General features: G+C 41.3%; 1 protein-coding gene across 3 annotated transcripts in view; it reads left to right on the forward strand.

The window, feature by feature from the left end:
* The window catches only part of stam (signal transducing adaptor molecule), a 68,191-nt gene extending 48,940 nt beyond the window's left edge, over positions 1-19,251 (forward strand). For 2 of the 3 annotated variants that reach the window (XM_033015260.1, XM_033015245.1), the window contains 5 exons: positions 6,387-6,474; positions 10,654-10,708; positions 12,136-12,289; positions 15,385-15,563; positions 16,894-19,251. In XM_033015260.1, the coding sequence (XP_032871151.1) occupies positions 6,387-6,474; positions 10,654-10,708; positions 12,136-12,289; positions 15,385-15,563; positions 16,894-17,092 (675 nt within the window). In that variant the 3' untranslated portion in view covers positions 17,093-19,251. The remainder of the gene's footprint in view (positions 1-6,386; positions 6,475-10,653; positions 10,709-12,135; positions 12,290-15,384; positions 15,564-16,893) is intronic. The other variant, XM_033015253.1, reaches the window with a different exon arrangement.
* Positions 19,252-22,095: the final 2,844 nt, after the last annotated feature.

A 22,095-nucleotide genomic window follows, 5' to 3' on the forward strand; every position in this document is an offset into this window, starting at 1 on the left:
ATTCCATCAACCATTCATTCCTCAGCCCACTTGTCCAATCGATCAAGATCCTGCTGCAATTTTTCACAAACATCTTCACTATCTATAAAACCAGCCACTTTTGCATCATCTGCAAACTTGCTAATCTTGCTATGTATGTTCTCATCCAAATCATTGATATACTGTAGATGACAAACAGTAACGGGCCCAGCACCGAACCCTGAGGCACACCACTAGTCACAGACCTCCAGTCCAAGAAGCAACCTTCCAATATCACCCTCTGCTTCGTTCCATGACCAATTTTCTATCTATTCAGCTATCTCTCCTTGGATCTCATGCGCTCTAACCTTCCAGAGCAGCCTACCCTATGGAACCTTATTGAATGCTATGCTGAAGTCCACATATACAACATCTACAGCTCTGCCCTCATGGACCTTTTTGATCACATCTTCAATGATTACATTGATTACATGATTACAATCGAGATAATCCAGTTTTGTTGTAATAAAACACCAGTTACCTTTCAGTGGAATCTGATGAAACATTTTGGTGCGGCAGAAGTAAATCCAGATGGAAAGCTTTTGCCTATAAACTTTGACCCAACAACTCTCACCAATTTCTACAGATGTACCATAGAAAGTATTTTATCAGGATGCATCAACCCACTGTAAGGTTTGGGAACAGCTCCATCCAAGACCGCATTAAATTACAGAGCATTGTGGACACAGCCCAGACCATCACACAAACCAACCTCTCCTCCATTGACTCTATTTACGCTTACTGTAATCAAAGATGAGTATAATCTGATCCCGTTTCCCATCAGACATAAGGTACAGAAGTGTGAAAACACATATCTCCAGATTTAGGGACAGTTTCTTCCCAGCTGTTATCAGGCAATTGAACCATCCTATCAACAGCTGGAGAGCGGCCCTGACCTATCTACATCATTGGAGATCCTCGGGCTAGGTTTTTCTTTGGTTCTGTCTTCACTAAGGAAGACATAAATATTCTGCCAGAAATAGCAGGGGACCGGGGGTCAAATGAGATGGAGGAACTGAGTAAAATCCAGGTTAGTCGGGAAGTGGTGTTAGGTAAATTGAATGGATTAAAGGCCGATAAATCCCCAGGGCCAGATAGGCTGCATCACAGAGTACTTAAGGAAGTAGCCGCAGAAATAGTGGATGCATTAATGATAATTTTTGAAAACTCGTTAGATTCTGGAGTAGTTCCTGAGGATTGGAGGGTAGCTAATGTAACCCCAATTTTTAAAAAGGGAGGGAGAGAGAAAATGGGGAATTACAGACCAGTTAGTCTAACACCGGTAGTGGGGAAAATGCTAGAATCAGTTATTAAAGATGGGATAGCAGCACATTTGGAAAGTGGTGAAATCATTGGATGAAGTCAGCATAGATTTATGAAAGGTAAATCATGTCTGACGAACCTTATCAAATTTTTCGAGGATGTAACTAGTAGAGTGGATAAGGGAGAACCAGTGGATGTGTTATATCTGGACTTTCAGAAGGCTTTCGACAAGGTCCCACATAAGAGATTAGTATGCAATGTTAAAGCACACGGTATTGGGGGTTCAATATTGATGTGGATAGAGAACTGGCTGGCAGACAGGAAGCAAAGAGTAGGAGTAAACGGGTCCTTTTCACAATGGCAGGCAGTGACTAGTGGGGTACCGCAAGGCACAGTGCTGGGACCCCAGCTATTTACAATATATTAATGATTTGGACGAGGGAATTGAATGCATCATCTCCAAGTTTGTGGATGACACGAAGCTGGGGGGCAGTGTTAGCTGTGAGGAGGATGCTAGGAGGCTGCAAGGTGACTTGGATGGGTTGGGTGAGAGGGCAAATGCATGGCAGATGCAGTATAATGTGGATAAATGTGAGGTTATCCACTTTGGTGGCAAAAACAGGAAAGTAGACTATTGTCTGAATGGTGGCCGATTAGGAAAGGGGGAAATGCAACGAGACCTGGGTGTCATGGTACACCAGTCATTCAAAGTAGGCATGCAGGTGCAGCAGGCTGTGAAGAAAGCGAATGGTATGTTAGCTTTCATAGCAAAAGGATTTGAGTATAGGAGCGGGGAGGCTCTACTGCAGTTGTACAGGGTCTTGGTGAGACCACACCTGGTGTATTGCGTACAGTTTTAGGGCCGAATGGCCTACTCCTGCACCTATTTTCTGTGTTTCTAAGTTTAATCAGACTTAACTGGACTTTATCTTGCACAGGTTGATTCCCTTAATCCTGTATCTATCCACTGTAGATGGCTCGATTGTAATCATTTCCGATGACTGGTTATCAAGCTACAAAAGCTTTTCACTGTACCTCATTACACGTGACAATAAACTAAACTAAGCAGATATCTTTGGAAAAAAACATGGCACCAAAAAAATTGAGGAATCTAATTAAATAGCAACTAAGAGTTGCTTACTGATCAGAATTCTAGATTTCCACTGATCTTTGTGCAGTAAAGATGTTTCCTTTTTTCACACTTAAATTACTTACCTCTACTTTAAAAATGTGGGTGCATATTTTCCAGGGTGGAAATGTCCAACACTAGAGGGCATAACTATGTCGAGAGGGGGAAAGTTTAATGGAGATGTACAAGGGCAAGTTTTTTACACGGAGTAATGGGGCGACTGAAATGCATTGCTGGGGTGGTGGAGGCAGATACGAAAGTGACTTTTCAGGGGCGCATGGAAGTGGATAATGATCACGTACAGGCAGATGAGATCAGTTTAACTTGGCGTCATGTTCGGCTCAAAGATTGTGGGCCGAAGGGCCCGTTCATATGCTGTACTGTTCTATGTTTTACAGTGCTCCCTTGTTTTGAATTCCAGAATTTGAACAATTAATTAAAAACAGGAAATATTCAACAAGTCAGATAACATCTGTGGAGAGAGAAATGCAGTTAATGTTTCAAGTTGAAGAAGCATAATCTCTCCACAAATGTTGCTTCATCTGTTGACTGTTTCTAGCATTTTCAGTGTTCATTTCAGGTTATCAATATTGCAATTATTTTCTATTGAATCTATTTTCAGTTACTCAAATAGATAAACCACCAGTCTTCTAAACACAACCTCGTTATGTTAATTTTAATCTAGCCAGTACACTTTATATTCCTACAATGCTATTATTATATCGTGGGTCTAGACGGCCTCGGAGCGTGGGGAGCAGTGGTGGCTCGCTGCTGCTGCCGGAGCTCGGAGGCTCCAGCTGTGATATCGGGAGCTCGCGGGTCCGGGTGGGAGACCGCTTTTCGGAGCTCCCGCAACGCAACTTCTCCAGCCCGTGTCGCGGGGTTGGAACGACCCGGAGCGGGGCCGTGCATCGCCCGGCGCGGCTTTAATGGCCGCGGGACATTCCAATGCCCGGCGGGGGCTCCAACTTTGAGACATTCAGACCTGGAGCTGGGCCGTACATCGCCCGGCGCGGCCTTAATGGCCGTGGGACTTACCAACGCCCGCCTGGGGCTTCAACATCGGGAGAAAAATGGTGCAGGGGAGAGAAAAGACTTTGCCTTCCATCACAGTGAGGAGGAGATTCACTGTGATGGATGTTTGTGTGAATTGAATTGTTTGTGTGTCTTGTAGGAATTGTTTTGTTTGTATGGCTGTAGAAACAGAGTTTCATTTGAGCCTCACTGAGGTTCAAATGACATTGAATAAATATTGTATTGTATTATTGTATTGTATTAGTTCCTGATGATGCAAAGTGCTGGAGTAACTGCGAGGCAGGCAGTATCTTTGGATGACATGGATAGGTGACATTTTCAGATGGTACTTTTTTTCAGACCCAATCTGATGCTCCGTTCCTAATGCTCAATACAGAAAAGCTAAATATAAATATTGTCTAACCAAAGATTAATATGACTGAACAATGACGCCTTAACTTTTGAATTCCAAATTCTTTGAGATAAATGCCAGTTTTTCATTAGCCATTTTGATTATATTTTGTATGAGTGTACTTCATGATATTGAATAATTAAATCGCATATACTGCTTTTCACAATTAAGATCATAGAAACATAGAAAATTGGTGCAGGAGTAGGCCATTCGGCCCTTCGAGCCTGCACCGCCATTCAATATGATCATGGCTGATCATCCAACTCAGTATCCTGTACCTGCCTTCTCTCCATACCCCCTGATCCCTTTAGCCACAAGGGCAACATCTAACTCCCTCTTAAATATAGCCAATGAACTGGCCTCAACTACCTTCTGTGGCAGAGAGTTCCAGAGATTCACCACTCTCTGTGAAAAAAGTTTTTTTCATCTCGGTCCTAAAGGATTTCCCCATTATCCTTAAACTGTGACCCCTTGTCCTGGACTTCCCCAACATCGGGAACAATCTTCCTGCATCTAGCCTGTCCAACCCCTTTAAGAATTTTGTACGTTTCTATAAGATCCCTCCTCAATCTTCTAAATTCTAGCGAGTACAAGCCGAGTCTATCCAATCTTTCATCAAATGAAAGTCCTGCCATCCCAGGAATCAGTCTGGTGAACCTTCTCTGTACTCCCTCTATGGCAAGAATGTCAGATTTGGAGACTATAACTGTACACAATACTCCAGGTTAACTGTGAATCACCTGTTTAACTGTGATTGGATGGCCTCTCACTGCTCTGTGTGGAATTCCATCTGATATAATTTTGTCCACTCTTTTTAACTTTATTTAGTACTAGACCAAGTGGGACCCGTTGGACCCTGTTCCCCCAAGGCAATATTCCACCAGTCACCCATAGCCCCCAACTGCGCAGGCACGGCTGACGGGATCCCGTTGTGACGCCAGAGATCCCCGTTGTGACGCGAATCATGGCAACCATCCCTCTGCCTACCCCTATACTCCTCCATTCCCACTCATCCCCCAGCACTCCCTCCCCATCTCTTCAACCTCCCTCTTTTTCCCCCTCTCCTCCTCCTTTCCCCCACTCTTTCCCTCACTTCTCCCTCCTCCTTTTCCCTACCCTCAGTCACTCCCTCCCTTCATAACCCCTCTCCCCTCCCTATGCCCCTCCTCTCCCTCTATATCCCTGCTCCCCCACTCCTCACCTCCCCCCTATCCCACTCTCCCTCCTCACCTCCCCACTGCCCTCCTCTCCTTCTATTCCCCACTCCCAACCTCCCCCCCTCCTCTCTTATCCCCCTTCCCCCACTGCCCTCTCCCTCTATCTCACACTCCCTACCTCCCCCATTCCCCCCTCCTCACCCTCGATCCCCCCTCCCCTCCCCCACTTTTCCCTCTCTCTCCCTTCCCTACCCCTCCTCTCCCTCTATCCCCTTGCTACCCCACTCCTCTCCACCCCCCTATCCCACCACCCCACAATGAAAATAGCGATGGTTTTTTAAAATGAAACCCCCTCTATCCCACCACTCCACAATGAAAATCGCGTTTTGTCTTTAAAATAGCCTAAATGTTAGCTGTTAATGAAAACGGACTTTGGTTAAAACAGATTTATTTTTGAAAAACGTGATTTTTTAAATGTAATTGAGATTCGCCATCTCATTGTGAATGAAAACGGAAGAATTTGAATAAAACGGATTAATTTTTTTGATGATTGCGAGTTTTCATGTAAATGAGATTCGTGATCCCATTGTGACATCATTGTGACGTCAAACCTTGCTGACGGGCAGTGCAAGTGGAAAAGTGGTTTAAAATGTCAATAACGTAAAATATAACATCAATCCGAACGAAACTTGGCGAGTAAGGTGGGCCAAAAATTGTAGCGCTATCGTGTACTGTTTTGGCGGGGTTTTGGAATATTGCGCACACGCATACATACAAACAAACAAATATATATATTATATACACACACATACACATATATATATATATATTCTTTGTAAACGTCGATATAAATCTCTGTTCAATATTCTAAGCTATTTATGTTGAGGAACCACAAAACTAACTTTTGTGGTATGTTGCCAATCATTTAATGAACTCTTGCTCAGTCTCGTGTTCCAACTCGCCTAGCTGTCAACCCATGTTATAAAGTATAGCCGCAATGGTGTGGACTCACTTTTGTTGATCTCTTGTATAACACGGTGGGAAGGCGGCCGTTCCTGGCACCCCAAGCCGCTGGGGGTTCTCCCGACGCCGGAGTACCATCACCCGGCGAGAACATCGGGCGCCGTGGCGGCGACTGTGGAGGCCTCAATAGGCCCGACTTTGGGTGGACAAGAGGATGGGGACTGGACTTTGTGCCTTCCCCCACAGTGGGAAGCACTGTGGGGGGATGTTTTTATGTTTTGGTGTTGAATTTCTTCATGAATACTATGTTGTATTTTTATTAGTGTGCTGCAAGGACATCTGAATTTCCCCTGAATAAGGGGATTAATAAAGTCTAATCTAATCTAAAACTTTATCAAAAGCAAATTCCTATTTTTATTTACGTCATTAGGAAAAGATGGATCATCTATTACGTATGCTGCAGAGTGCTAACCCCACTGATGGTCAGCCAGACCCAACAGAACTACTGCATCTGGAAGGTAGGAATGCTACATGTTTCCTATTACAATTGACTTTTTCTGCAGTTCACTGCTGTATTAATGTAAGCCATACATTTATAAATGTTGGTACACATGTTTTTTTTTTTTAAACTTAAATTGATTTGGTATTGATTTTAGACATGGGGCTGAGAAAATGTTAAGCCAAGCCACACAAGGAGATTTTGGATCTGGGAGCAGAGCTTGAAGAAACAAAATGGCTGCTTTGACAGTGGAATGATATTAAAAATGGGCAATGGAGATGCAGAGTGGGAACTTGGAGAGATACGAGAAATTTAAAATTAATCTATTGCCAGATTGAGAGCTTGTATGATGGATGAACGAGACATGATGTGCGATAGGACGCAGCCAGAAGTGTTCGAATAATTTGTTTATATATAATTACACATTATACATTATGGCAGATGAAGGGTTTGCAAAAAGATAATTTGAATAGATTATCATGGTTGAGTGTTCCCACTGCCGATCAGACCATGGATGTGAGATGGATGGTGTTTGTATATAGATCTGATAAAGTCTTGTATTGCGAAGGTTTATCTCAGTCAAATTGCAAAATACTCTCAGATAATGGCCAAGAATAGGAATAATAATGCAATGGAATTTGTGGTAGGTCTCTCATCATTTAATAAGTGGAAATGCTGCAGGTCCAGAGGCATTTGTGGAGAAAGAAACTCTTTTTTTTAATCTCCACAGATGGTACTCAACCTGCTAAATATACTCATTTTCTGTTTCATTTGCAAGGGGTCAAGTAGGTAGTGGTGAGGCAAAGATCATTAATTTGCATGTTTTCAGTTGAAGTCACTATGAGGAAGCCTGCATTGGAAACTAGGCGTATAAGTACATTGTTCCCTTAAAGTGACATCAAGGTAGACAGATAAGTGAAGAAGGCGTTTGGCACCCTGGCCTTCATCAGTAAGGGCATAGAGTGTGGGAGTTATGACATTATGGTACAGTTGTGCAAAACTGGTGAGATTGCACTTGAGTATTGTGTTCGGTTTTGGTTACCCTGTTGTAGGAAAGATTTTATTAAGCTGAGAAGACTTGTAAGTTGAGGATAGCTGCAGGGATAGGTTGGCAGGCCTTTATTCCTTGGAGTCTAGGAGGCTGAAGGTTGATCTTTATAGAAAATCATGGGGGGAATAGATAAGGTGAATGCACACAGTCTTTCCCACCCTCACAACCAGTAGATTATGATCTATCCTTTCTAACCCACCCTTGTAAGGCGACATATCCATTCCTGGCATTGACCTAGGAAACCTCTGAACTATAATAATATAATTTCTTAAATAGGAAGACCAATAGTGTACACACCACTTCAGATGCTGTCTCACCCATGTCCCCTATAATTGAACCATGGCCTCCCTTTTGTATATTGCTATCCTACTTTACAACAGCCTGCAATGTGCTCAACCATTAGAGTGCATCCTACGCTAGGGAAGGGAAACTGTATTGACTAGCTTGCTGACAGATTAACGAATATGGTAGTTTTGCTCGCGTCAGGTGTAATTAGGGTCTAGTGAAAGTGGGCCCTCATCTACTATGATGTTTTGCACACTTCTAATAAAATACCTTTTAAACCTTCCTGAGTAGCTTGAGTGAACCACTGCAGGAATATTGGGCTCTTCAGTTTAGCAGCAACTCTTGTCCTCGTACAGGTCCCACCTGCGTCAGAAGTGATCCCAGTGATCAAATACTTTAAGCCCACCTTTATACACCAGCTCTTGAGCCACTCATTTCTACCCTTGCCAGCACATGGCACAGGGAGTAATCCTGCAATTATGACCTTGAACTTCCTGCGTTTTGACATTCTGTCTAATTCCCTAAAGTCACTTTGCAAGGTCTCTTCCCTCTTTCTACACACGTCATCAGTACCAATGTGTACTGCAACCGTTAGTGGATCTATCTTCCCCTTCAATATATTCTGTACCCACTCTCAGATCGAACCCTGCAGCTGGGAGGCAACATGACATTCTATACTCTCGCTCTCAGTCACAGAAGCAACTCCTGTTTGTTCCCCTCGCTGATGAATCAGCCTCCATTACTGCTCACCTAGACGTTTTGTCGAATTGGAAATCACTTGGAACACTGTCACCTAGATAATCATCAACACAGGAGCACCGCAAGGTTGTGTGCGCACTCCCCAACTCTACTCTCTCTGTACCTTGACACTGCTCCGACATAATCATTAATTTCACTGACTGTACAACTTTTGTTGGGTAATGATGAGTCAAGAGTACAGGAAGGAGTTAAAAATCTGATTTAAAGGTCTCAATCAGCAAGACCAGTGAGCTTTGTTGACATCAGGGGGGAGTGGGGGAGGAAACCGGCCAACAGGACCATTGCAAGAGGATGTATATATATCTCTGTGGATCTGTCCTGGGTCCAACACTTCAATGCAAGGACAAAGTTCATCAACACTGCCATATCCCAAGCAGTGTGAGGAGATTTAGTATGTTGATGAATACACTATCGGACTTCTACGGATGTATGGAAAAGTGCATACTGATAGGTTACATTGCAGCCTGGTGTGGTAACCTGGACCCCTCGGAATGAAGGACTCAAAGGAGGTTAGTAGACATAGGCTGGTCCATTACGGGTACTAAACCCCCCACTGTCGAAGGGATCTATATGATGTGCTGCCATAAAAACGATGCCATGCTCTCATTTCACTTCTAGGGAAGAAGATGCAAGAGCCTGAAAACAATGCCTACAAGTTTAAAGAACAGTTTCTTCACCGGCAAGCACAGGCTCTTCAACACTGCATAACACTAACCACTTCCTCAGCAACAATGATCTTTTCTCGACTGTGTCTTCGGTTGCACTGCGGACTTTTTTTTAATGCACTATTATGGGTCTATAGTATTACAGTATTTATTATATTTTTGACTATATATATTTGTCAATGTGTTATTTCAGGGGTGTTGGAAACATCCCTGATTTCCCATATATTGCAGGGGGGTCATGCCACAGTCCTCACTTCCACATCTTTTATTACCAGTCTCTTGCAGTTAAGAAAGTGGAAAATGAACTTGACCTGATCATTACTCACCCTGCTTACCGAAACCCTGCACTCAGCAAACCCTGCACTGTGAGCTCAACAGCAGCACTTCAACCTCCCGGCCCTTACAAAGACTGATTATAAAATGTTTGTGTGATTCATCTACCATCTAATTTTCCTTTATAACCATATAACAATTACAGCACGGAAACAGGCCATCTCGGCCCTACAAGTCCGTGCCGAACACTTATTTTCCCCTAGTCCCATCTACCTGCACTCAGACCATAACCCTCCATTCCTTTCCCGTCCATATACCCATCCAATTTATGTTTAAATGATAAAATCGAACCTGCCTCCACCACTTCCACTGGAAGCTCACTCCACACTTTATTAAATGATCAGACACACACACTTTTTATTACACCAAGGTGTACTTATCTCTCGTAAAAAGTGTTATCAGAAACTATCCTTATCATTATTTAGATTACTAAATGGCTTTATTGCGCACTCAAACTTTTAATTCATTAACTATCTTTTACTCAATTGCTATTTTAGTATTTGGTGTCCAATCTGACCTGCCCATCTTAATGTAAATATGTGCTTTTTATCTGTTTGATGCTATCTATAATCTTTTTAGTTAATTACACTTGTTGAGACCTTCCTTGCAATTCTTCTATCACCTAAAATGTATCTACACTACTGAGTTCTAAAAGATGGCTTTAAATGTCCCCTGTCAATCTCAAATCGCAGATCCCTTAACTTGATTTGCAGTTCAGTTTGGCCAACTTTGCTGTCATACCTTCTTAATTGCCCTTATTAAAATGTAAAATACTTATCTTGCACCCATTCCTCTCCATCTCAAATTGAATGTAAAATTCAATGATATTATAATTGCTGCTACCTCAGATGCCTTCACAATGAGGTCATTAATTCCTACCTTGTCCAATATCTAGCCGGCACTCTGTTGGCTCTAGAGAGTACTTTCTGAAGAAACCTATCCCGGAACCGTTTTAAACTCTTCATCTAGGTTAGCGTTGTAATGGGTATATTTTTGGACTGGCTAGTTAATCAGTTATCTTCTGCATATACCTACACAATTATAGACTAACTTCTGTACTTCTCTTTTCCCATTCCCAAACCTTTCCATTCTCCAAATTTCCCAGGTATCTGTCACCAGATGGGGCCACTCATAGATCAGAAGTTAGAAGAAATTGACAGGTAAAAGTCCTATTTTCACATTTGTTCGCAACGTATGCTGGAGAGTGCTAATAGCCCTTGGTGTTGTCAACATCAACTGGAGCCATTGAAACCTCCAGCTATCTGTTCTAACACTGGCATGAATACCTCCAGATTACCAACTACTGACCTTCCTCATCTGATGAATAAATCCTCCTGCATGTTGAAGATCACTTTAAAGGATCACTGAAAGTTGCAAGGGGACTGAGTATAAACTGAGCACAGAATTGAATTGATTCGTCACTTTTCACTTTATAGATGTTACTTGTAGACATATGACCACCGACTGGTTTGTCACACAGCATTAATTTTACATTGTTTGTCCATTATTCTTTCTTGAACTGTCACATCTTCAATGTGTTGTATTTTATAATGTTAATACTCAGCCGGCATTCACACCTGCATCTAAAGCAATGTCAGGACTGGCACCGCCCCGTCCTGTGCCCTCTTAAATTTCCTAAGCTTCATACTATCAAAATCAGAAATAAAAAATAAAAATTGTTTTTGTCAGAAGTAAAATGTGGCATGATATGCCACCTGGAGCTGCAAGGTACCTTCATCTTTGCACAGTAGATACAGAGCGATTTTCACTATTAGCACAGATATCTGTTCCTTCTATGTTCTTGATATTATTGCATGCATGATGATGGGATTCAGACTGGCCCAAACTGCGTGTGGGAAATGTTACATGCACTTTTGGTTGTCGAACACAGAGTTTGAGAAATATCTGACCCATTAACATTTCATTTTGTGTTATAGACAATAGACAATAGGTGCAGGAGCTGGCCATTTGGCCCTTCGAGCCAGCACCGCCATTCAATGTGATTATGGCTGAGCATCCCCAATCAGTACCCCATTCCTGCCTTCTCCCCATATCCCATGACTCTGCTATTTTTAAGAGCCCTATCTAGCTCTCTTTTGGAAGCATCCAGAGAACCTGCATCCACTGCCCTCTGAGGCAGAGAATTCCACAGACTCACCACTCTCTGTGAGAAAAAGTGTTTCCTCGTCTCCGTTCTAAATGGCTTACTCCTTATTCTTAAACTGTAGCCCCTGGTTCTGGACTCCGCCAACATCGGGAACATGTTTCCTGCCTCTAGTGTGTCCAAGCCCTTAACAATCTTATACGTTTCAATGAGATATCCTCTCTTTCTAAACTCCAGAGTGTACAAGCCCAGCTGCTCCATTCTCTCAGTATATGAGTGTCCCGCCATCCCGGGAATTAACCTTATAAACCTACGCTGCACTCTCTCAATAGCAAGAATGTCCTTCCTCAAATTAGGGGACCGAAACTGCACACAATACTCCAGGTGTGGTCTCACTAGGGCTCTGTACAACTGCATAATTTTATTCTGTTATTTTACATCCAATGGTAGCTCTTATACCAATGTAATAATTTGTGGTTTTAGGAAGCATTCTGAACTGTCAGATCTAAATGTGAAAGTGATGGAAGCTCTATCCCTGTATGCTAAATTGATGAATGAAGATCCTATGTATTCCATGTACGCTAAACTCCCGAATCAGCAGTATTATGTGCAACCCTCCTCTGTAGCAGTCTCTCAGGTATTGTAAATAATTTTCCAAACAATTTTTTTTCTTGATAGTTTAGCTGAACATCATATATTCAATCTCTCATGTAATCAAAAAACCTGCAGATTTAATATTTTGTGCAGCGAAGGAAAGACAAATGACAGTTTATACCTTGGCATGAGGAACTGCAGATGCTGGTTTACAAACAAAAGACACACAGTTCAGAAGTAACTCAAGCAGTTCAGTTCAGGCAGCATCTCTGGAGAACATGATAGGTGATGTTTTGAGTCAGGACCCTTCTTCAGACTGATTGTAGTATGAGGAGAAAGCTTGAGGAGAGGTGGGGAGGGGGGGAACAATTTCAGGCAAGTGAAGGGTGGATATAGGTGTGGGAGCTATGGCAATGGGTGGACAAAAGCCAAATTACTATCAGAGAAGAATGGTGGAAAGTGAAGCCAGAGGAATGATTTAAATAATATGACCTTTGTAAAAAAAAATGGAGGGAATTCAACATTGTGTACCTCTTTTCGAGTAGGGCTTCAAGGAAAATGTTGGGGACTATAGGCCGGTGAGCTTAACAACTGTAGTTGGTCAGTTACTGGAGAGTATTCTGAGGGATACGATATACAGGCATTTGGATGGGCAAGGGCTGATTAGGGATAGTCAGCATTGTTTCGTACGTGGGAGGTCGTGTCTCACAAATCAGATTTTTTTTTTAATGGTTGATGAGCTGCATTTGTTGTGTACATGGACTTCAGTAAGGCATTTGACAAGTGTCCGCATGGTACGCTGCTCTGGAAGGTTAGATCGCATGGGATCCAAGGAGAGATAGCTGAATAGATAGAAAATTAGCCTCATGGAAGGAAGCAGAGGGTGATGGTGGATGGTTGCTTTTCAGACTGGATGCTTGTGACTAATGGTGTGCCTCAAGGTTCGGTGCTTGGCCTGTTAATTACTACATTAAGGACGACAGATGGCACAATGGGCTAAGTGTTCGGCTGGCAACCTGAAGGTGGCCGGTTCGAATCCTGCTTGGAGTGTGTACTGTCGTTGTGTCCTTGGGCAAGACACTTCACCTACCTTTGCCTGGGACTAGAGACGGAAATTAGCTACTGATTGGCTACAATCTCGCATATTTACATGCAAATGTTCATTAATATGCACTGTCCCTATAAATGAAACATTATTATTATTATTATTATTAATGTTTGTCATCTACATCAATGAGAACATACAGGGCAAGATTAGCAAGTTTGCTGATGATACAAAAGTTAGTGGTTTTGCAGATAGTGAAGATGGTTGTGAACGATTGCAGCAGGATCTGGTTCAATTGGCCAGGTGGGCGGAGGAATGGTTGATGGAATTTAATACTGAGAAGTGAGGTGTTGCATTTTGGGACATCGAACAAGGGCAGGACCCACACAGTAAATGGCAGTCCTCTGGGTAGTGTTGTAGAGCAGAGAGATCTAGGAGTACAGGTGCATGGTTCCTTGAAGGTCGAGTCATAGGTAGATAAGGTGGTCAAAAAGGCTTTTGGCACTTTGGCCTTCATCAGTCAGAGTATTGAGTATAGAAGTTGGGAGGTTGTTGCAGTTGTATAAGACGTTGGTGAGACCGCATTTAGAATATTGTGTTCAGTTTTGGGCACCATTTAATAGGAAAGAAACCCTTCTTGAAAGGTTTATGAGGATGTTGCTAGGACTAGAGGGTGTAAGCTATAGTGAGAGATTGAGTAGGCTGGGTCTCTATTCCATGGAGCACAGGAGGTTAAGGGGAGATCTTATATAGGTATACAAAATCATGAGAGGAATAGATCGGGTAGATGCACAGTCTTTTGCTCAGAGTAGGATAATAGAGGACCAGAGGACATAGATTCAAAGTGAAGGGGAAAAGATTTAATAGGAATCCAAGGGGTGACTTTTTCACACAAAGGGCGGTGGGTGTATGGAACAAGCTGCCAGAGGAGATAGTTGAAGCTGGGACTATCCCATTGTTTAAGAAACAGTTAGACAGGTACAGGGATAGGGCAGGTTTGGAGGGATATGGACCAAGCGCAGGCAAGTGGGACTAGTGTAGCTGGGAGATTTTTGGCCAGTGTGGGCGAGTTGGACCGAAAGGCCTGTTTCCACACTACATTAGCCTATGACTCTATGAGTAAACTTGAAATATTCCTTGTCATAAAGTCCATGGTTAATTTTTAGAAGTTACTTTAACACTATTAAATCAGAAAATGTTGGAAATACCTTGAAATTCGGGAAACATCTCTGGCAAGGCAAACGGTTAAGTTCCTGAAATATTGTGTACAGCATCTTGTGGTCATCAGATGATAGTAAAGGTGTCATTAAGCTAGATAGGGTGCAGAAAAGATTTACAATTATGTTACTTCAACTAGTGGGCGAGAAGTATAAGACAGCATTGAATAGGTTGAGTGTTTTCACTGAAGTGAAGGAAGTTGAGGGGTGATCTTATAGAGATTTATTTATAAATCATTATGGGTATGGATAAGATGAGGTAAGAGAGAAATTTTTAAAATAAAATCTGAGAGGCAAGGTTTCTACATAGATGGTGGTGAGTAGTGGGTATATGGAACAAGCTGCCAGAGGAAGTGGTTAAGGCATATGCAATTACAACCTTTTAAAACAAAATCATTTAGATAGGTGCTTTGATAGGAAAGGGTTAGATGGATATAGACCAAATGCACAAAAACGTGGCTAGCTCAGGAAGGCACCTTGATTGGCATAGTGAAGCTGAAAGTCCTATTTCTGTACTATGCTACTCTGATTGTATGAGACATCTGGACCAATAGATGGTGGGAGACTGATACCAGCAATGGTCTGAACTTGTCTTGATTATGATGTTTTCAAGTTGTTTCAGTACCTGACAGTGCCATTTTCAAACAGATACAAATTTACATGAAATAGTACACAATCTCATAACTTTTGATGATTGTAGTCTTTGCCATAAATGTGGCCTGATCTGATTTAGGAATGGTTACATTATTCAAAGTGGGGAAGCCAAAATGTCTTTGATGGCATGTTTCTTTGGCCGAAAGTGAGAACTTGGTTGCTCATTGTAGTGAGTTTGTACATTTCAGATGTATTTAATGCCACATGCTTGAACTTTTTTAGCAGGTATATTCAGGACAGCCTCCCAGTGGCACTTATGTAGTATCTGGTACATATCAAATGGCTTCAGTCCAGGGTTATAGTCTTTCAGCAGATCACATTCCATCACTTAGTCAAGCTGGTGTCCCTCTAGCAGCAAGTTCAGCCCTGTCCACCCAGCAAGCTCTGACGTCTTTTACCAAGTAAGTGTTTTTGTGTTGATCGATTATCATTTGTATTGTTCGTGAACTCTCTTGCAGAATTTTTAAACCCATTTTAGCAGGTGTATATCTTCTTCTTCTTCTTCTTAAGCCCTTTGCTCCTCTAAGGAGCATAGGCCATTGACAAATGTCTTCCACCTCACTCGGTTGTTGGCAGTTCTTTCGAGATCTCCCCAGTTGAGCCCACTCTCAGACATTTCTGTGTATATGTTAGCTGCTAATTGGAAACTGGAGTAACAAGTATTTATAATTATTTGGCTAATATGAATTAAAAGAATACTTTTCTTTGAAAGGAGAAACTAGTATTTTCTGGTATTTCATGGCTCAAATATAGTGTTCATGTAAATTTTTTAAAAATCCTAAATTACAGGGGGACATTGATAAACTTGCAATTTAAAAATGTTGTAACACAAATGTAAAGTAGTAAACGTTGGGAGGGAAAGCTTGTTTATAGGTGCTTGATTGATAGAGTACAGATGCAAACAAATCTTAGATTAACAATTAAACCATTCAGCTGAAATTGCACCACAGTTTAGCAAGGTGACAAATTGAAATGGAAGGATGATGCACTCATGTCGACAGTTTTACTGAAGTGGCATTTAACTTGGGAACGGTGGAGATAGTCACGGACACAAACCCACATCGTGACTCAGTTTAAACATCAGTGGCTGAGTATCTTGCCTCATTACGGTGGCGCAGCGGTAGAGTTGCTGCCTTACACCGCTTGCAGTGCCAAAGACCCGGGTTCGATCCCGACTACGGGTGCTGTCTGTATGGAGTTTGTACGTTCACCCCGTGACCTGCGTGGGTTTTCTCTGAGATCTTCGGTTTACTCCCACACTCCAAAAACGTACAGGTATGTAGGTTAATTGGCTTGGTAAAAGTGTAAATTGTCCCTAGTGTGTGTAGGATAGCGTTAATATGCGGGGATTGCTGGTCAGCGTGGACCAGGTGGGCCGAAAGGCCTGTTTCCGCGCTGTATCTAAACTAAACTAAAATTATTAAGCTGTCTTATGGGCCTGCCCCACTTGGCGATTTTTTTCGGCGACTGCCGGCATCATTGATTGACGTATCAGGTCACTGAAAAAGTCGCGGCGTGTTGACGTATTGACGCACAGTGTTTCCTCAAGTGTCGCAACTTTTTTTTGTCGCCGCTGGATTTCGAAATGTTCAAAATCTTTTACCGACCCTGTATGACGCCGGCAGTTGCCGAAAATATCGCCAAGTGGGACAGGCCCTTTAGTGGTTTATATTGCAATTAAATAGAACCTAAGTTTAAATGTGATTGATTCTCCTTTTTATTCTCTTTCAGTGCTATGCCAGCAAATACATACATAAATCAACCAACAGTGTATAGTCAAACTGCCCCTTCAAATGTTGACGTGTCAAGTTACCAGAGTACAGGATTAAATGGACAACAGATGCCAAGCTACAGTGTTTCCTCTACAACCAATGGCCAACAATCTAACAGTCAGCAACAATCACCTTACTCACAGAAAGCACTTCTATAGGGGATATTTTTCACCAGTTTTATTCTTAATGCTGGCTGAGAATAAACAGGTAGTACTTTAATTTACAGCAATTAAAGCTGCATCGATATGCGCAGACTACTCTGAACTTTTTTTTTAGAACCATCTAATGCTGAAGGAGGACAAATGGTAACCTACCCATGAAAAAACATCATGTTCTTAAAATGACAACAGCCATTTGTGCTGTGCATATTCTCCTATTTTGTGGAATAAAATGGAACTGACAGCTGGTATGTGTAAATAATATTGGTTTATTGTATTAGTATTACATTTGATAGCCATAAGTGAAAATGTGAAGATAAACTGTTGCAGTTGATATAGAAATTAATTCATGGTGGATTTAATATTAGATTATCAATTTTTTGTAGTAATTTTAATTTATTTATATATAAAATAGTTAATGTTTCATCATCCCTATGATGTGAAGGATTCAATCTGCATAGCCACATTTTGCACTCAAATAAGACTACACTGTTGCTCTGCTCATTCTGGTTATAAAGAGAAAATGCAAACAATCGAGTTATTACATAACTTTCTATGCATTATATGCTGCTGCTTTTTCACCTCCCGTTTTAGTTTTTTTCTCAAACATTATGTCTTTTTTCAAATAATTTCCTGATTCACTCTATGCCTAATATGGGAAATAAATCCCATATTTTTAAAGTTAATTTTTCAAATGAAGTGTCTGAAACTAATTACAACTATATGCAGTATAAAGCATTATCCTTATGTCCTGTTTTTACGGTCTGAGTAGCAAATTATTGCTTAGCATTTTATCTTGAAAGATGGGAAAAGTATTTCTATCTAAATGTAAAATTAGAGTGAAACTTTGAATAATAACTCTAATTACAAACTTTTTTTTAAATGACATATCTTGTAGCACAAAACTAGTGGTTCAGAGAGTTTTCCCTTTGCTTGCGGCTCCATACATTTAATCGCCAAAGACATAGCTTTGAAACAAAAGCTGCTCTGGATCCCTGTTCATAATTGGAATGAAACTTATCATTGATTGGGATTGTATGATCTGATTGTTTTTTTTCAAATGATGGTTGAAAAAATAATAATTTAGAATTCAACAATATTTCAGTCCTAATTTTTCTTGACTACGTGTTTAAATGGAAAATTGCGTGCTGCAGCCAGGTTAAAAGGATTGTCTTGTCCATTGAGAAGCTTCCTAATTTATCTTCTGGATTAGAACCCTCTTTACATTTATAGACTTTCAGACTCTCACTGAGAGGTATTTCGATTTTCATTGCATAACTGGACTTGGCAGATAATGTGGAGAGGCACATTTGCAGACTAGTGGAATTTATTTTCTACAGTTACTCTTCTTTTAAAGGCACTATCATTAAAAAATTACTATGCTGTATTTCCGTTCCAACATCATTTATCATTCTGTTTGAAAATACATTAAAAAAAGCTGCCGTTCAACCTTTTAAAAGATGGTGCTCCTCTAATTTAGTGTCCATAACTGGAGGTGTGAAGTTTGCGAATATGTGTTGCATTTTACATTTTTTTAATTTAATATTTTGTCTGCTTTGAAAATTTAAAAAATGCTTTGTCTTGTTCATTCAATGTATTGCAAACCAAATGTAATTCAACTCGTGTGATTCAATATTTGGTTATTTGGTTAATATTCAGGTTAACAGATATAAACATCCGTTTTTATTTTCTCCTGTTTGCTATTAAATTCATGAATGGTCCACAATTTTGCAAAAACTGTTTATCACATGCTAATCGTGTAATACTGGTTCAGTTGTGTTCAGTTTCCCATTCACGCATTCTTTTTGGAGTGAACTTGATAGGAAATGAGGGAAAAAAACTTTGCATAAGATGTTAAATTTTATTGATGAATGCTTAAGTATGTTTCATCATATAAAGTTTTAAACTATGCTTTAAAGCTCATGCTGTTAATTGTCTTGAAAGTGTGTTTGTGTAATCTTTGACCTTGTTAACTGTCAAATAAGTTGTAACAAAATGGTTGACTCCAATGCAGCAATTCTAAAGCCTCTCATAAGATTTCTTACTCTATTGCATGTCAAAGGCACAGAAAAGAGAAAATACAGATAATCTTCATTGATCGAAAGTTTCACAGTTGACCTGTGATCAACTAAATGGTTTAAATAAATAGTTTAACAGATGTTGTCCTAGTGTCAGTGAATTCAAATAGTTTTACATCAAGAATTGTAATATAGTTCCTGTTTATGTGGGATTCACTATAAATCACCACAAAATTATAATATTTTGCACTTGGGTTTATAAAACAATTACGTGATTCTTCATGACATCAGCACATTCAAGGAAAGGATTTGCAAGTGAATTTAGGGCAGCAGGGCGAAGGCTGCAGACACCAATAGGATCAACAAACTCACCAGAAAGGCTGGCTCCGCCCTGGGGACAGAGTTGGATTCATGGGGGTGGTCTTGCTCAAACTGCGGAGCGTCATAGACAATGCAGCTTGCCCCCTCCATGACACACTGGTCATCCTGAGGAGTACCTTCAGCAACAGATTTGTTCCACCAATGACTGGTTCAGCCATGATCACATGGAATGGCGGTGCTGGCTCGAAGGGCCGAATGGCCTACTCCTGCACCTATCGTCTATTGTCTCTAAGATGCAGGACAGAACGCCACAGGAGATCCTTCCCTGTGGCTATCAAACTTTACAACTCCTCCCACTTCTGTCGTGGGGTAGACTGAGACTGACTCCCCCTCCAAACCCCATCCCAATCTTTGCACATCCCCCAAGCCTGTCCGCTCGTCACTTTAATTTCATGTTTCATGTATTTTGTGTTTTTATGACTGTTGGCAGATCAATTTCCCTCCTAGGATAAATAAAGTTCTATCGTATCAAACCGTATTTATCGTAATCAAAGATGCAGAGATGCTTTTGAAAATGCATCTGCAATTTTTAATTTTGGTAGTGTTTAAACAAAAAATAGGGTAGCAAGTTCCATTAAAGGAGTAATTAAAACAAATATTTTAAATTAATAGTTTACAAATGTATTTCCCTTTCCTGTCCATGTCATAGGAGCAGAATTAGGCCATCAGCCCATGTGGTCTATTCTGCCATTCAATCATTTTTCCCTCTCAATCCATTTTTCCCTCTCAACCCATTCTCCTGGTTTCCCACTGTAACAATTGACGTCCTTTCTAATCATGAACCTATCAATGTCTGCTCTAAAAATACCTAATGTCTTGGCCTCCACAGCCGTCTATGGCAATTAATTCCATAGACCTTCTGGGACAAAGCAATTTCTCCTTACCTCCATTCTACATTCCACCTTATTTCCAGTCAGGGAAGTATGTTGTTAATTAATCAGTGTTTCATGCATGTCTTAGCAGTAGAAGACATCAAATATTGTGGCCGTTGTTATATTTGCCAATGGTTGTATTTGATTAGGATTTTCATGAGCAGCGTATTTTGTTGGTTAGTGAGAATTTATATAGTTTAAAAATTGGAATCCATTTTAAGGAGGACTTTAAAAATTAGATATTAGGAAGGCTTTCAAGGGGGCAGAAAGTAGTGGAGTTATTCAATCGATCAGTCAGTATTTCTGGAGGACATGGAGAGTCAATGTGTCGGGTTGGGACCCATCTTCGACTGACCTGAAATGTCACCTATCCATCTCCAGAGATATTGCCTGACCCACTGAGTAACTCCAGCACTTTTCTTCGACACAACCTGCAGTTCTTTTAATCTAAGGTTTAGATGGATGTGGCCCAAATGCAGGCAATGGGATCAGCTTAGATGGGGTATCTTGGTTGGCATGGACGAGTTCGGCCAAAATGCCTGGTTCATAAGGTAAAAAGTGATAGGAGTAGAATTAGGCCATTCAGCTCCAAGTCTACTCTGCCATTCAATCATGGTTGATCTATCTTTCCCTCCTAACCCCATTCTCCTGCCTTCTCCCCATAACCTCTGACACCTGTAATAATCAAACCTCTGTATCACTGCTGTAATATATCTACCGGGGTTTAATTGTGAGGCTATGACCTCTAGTCCTAGTGGAAACATCCTCTCCACATTCACTCTATCCAAACCTTTCACTATTCTGTATGTTTCAATGAGCTTCCCCCCTTATTCTTCTAAACTCCAGCGAGTACAGGCACAGTGCCGACACGCTCATATGCTAACCTACTCATTCCTGGGATCATTTTTGTAAACCTCCTCTGGACCCTCTCCAGAGGCAGTAACATCCTTCCTCGGATATGTGCCCAAAATTGCTCAAGTTTCTGTGCTGTATGAGTCTTTGATTCGATTTTGCAGAAGAATAGTCCCATGTATTTGTATGGTTTGCAGAAATTCTGAGATGCTCCTTGCAAACTGAATGAACACATTTGCTGGTGCCTTTACCGGTTTGGCCAACTTTAGCAGCAGCCGTAGGCACCGCAGTGCAACAGTGAGACTGTAGGATACATGGATAGCACTATTTGTCACCCTGGCTTAAGAAAAAAAAAACATTCAGAAAAGCAATGTGTGAGCTCAAGGCAGAGGAAGGGAAGCAGGCAGGTGGTCAGAATAACCTCAGAATGCATCTCACTCTAATTCCAACAGATTTGTCAGGCAAAACCTCCCCTTCACAAAACCATGCTGATTTTGGCCTATTTTATCATGTGCTTCTCAGTACTTGGAAACCCATCCTCAATAATGGACTCTCAAATCTTACTAACCACTGGTCACGCTAACCGGCTTATAGACACAAAATGCTGGAGTAACTTAGTGGGACAGGCAGCATCTCTGGAGAGAAGGAATGGGTGACATTTCAGGTCGAGACCCTTCCTCTCTTCCCTTGCTTCCATCTTGAACACTGGAGTAAAATTTGCAATTTTCCAGTCCTCTGGGACCACTCTTGTTTCTCGAGAGATCACTATTAATGCCTCCACAATCTCTAAAGCTATCTCTTTCAGAACCCTGGGGTGTAGTCCATCTGGTCCAGGTGACATCCATTTTCAGACTTTTGAGTTTCCCAAGTACCTTCTCCT

Source organism: Amblyraja radiata, chromosome 2, assembly GCF_010909765.2.
Source record: "Amblyraja radiata isolate CabotCenter1 chromosome 2, sAmbRad1.1.pri, whole genome shotgun sequence".
NCBI lineage: Eukaryota > Metazoa > Chordata > Chondrichthyes > Rajiformes > Rajidae > Amblyraja > Amblyraja radiata.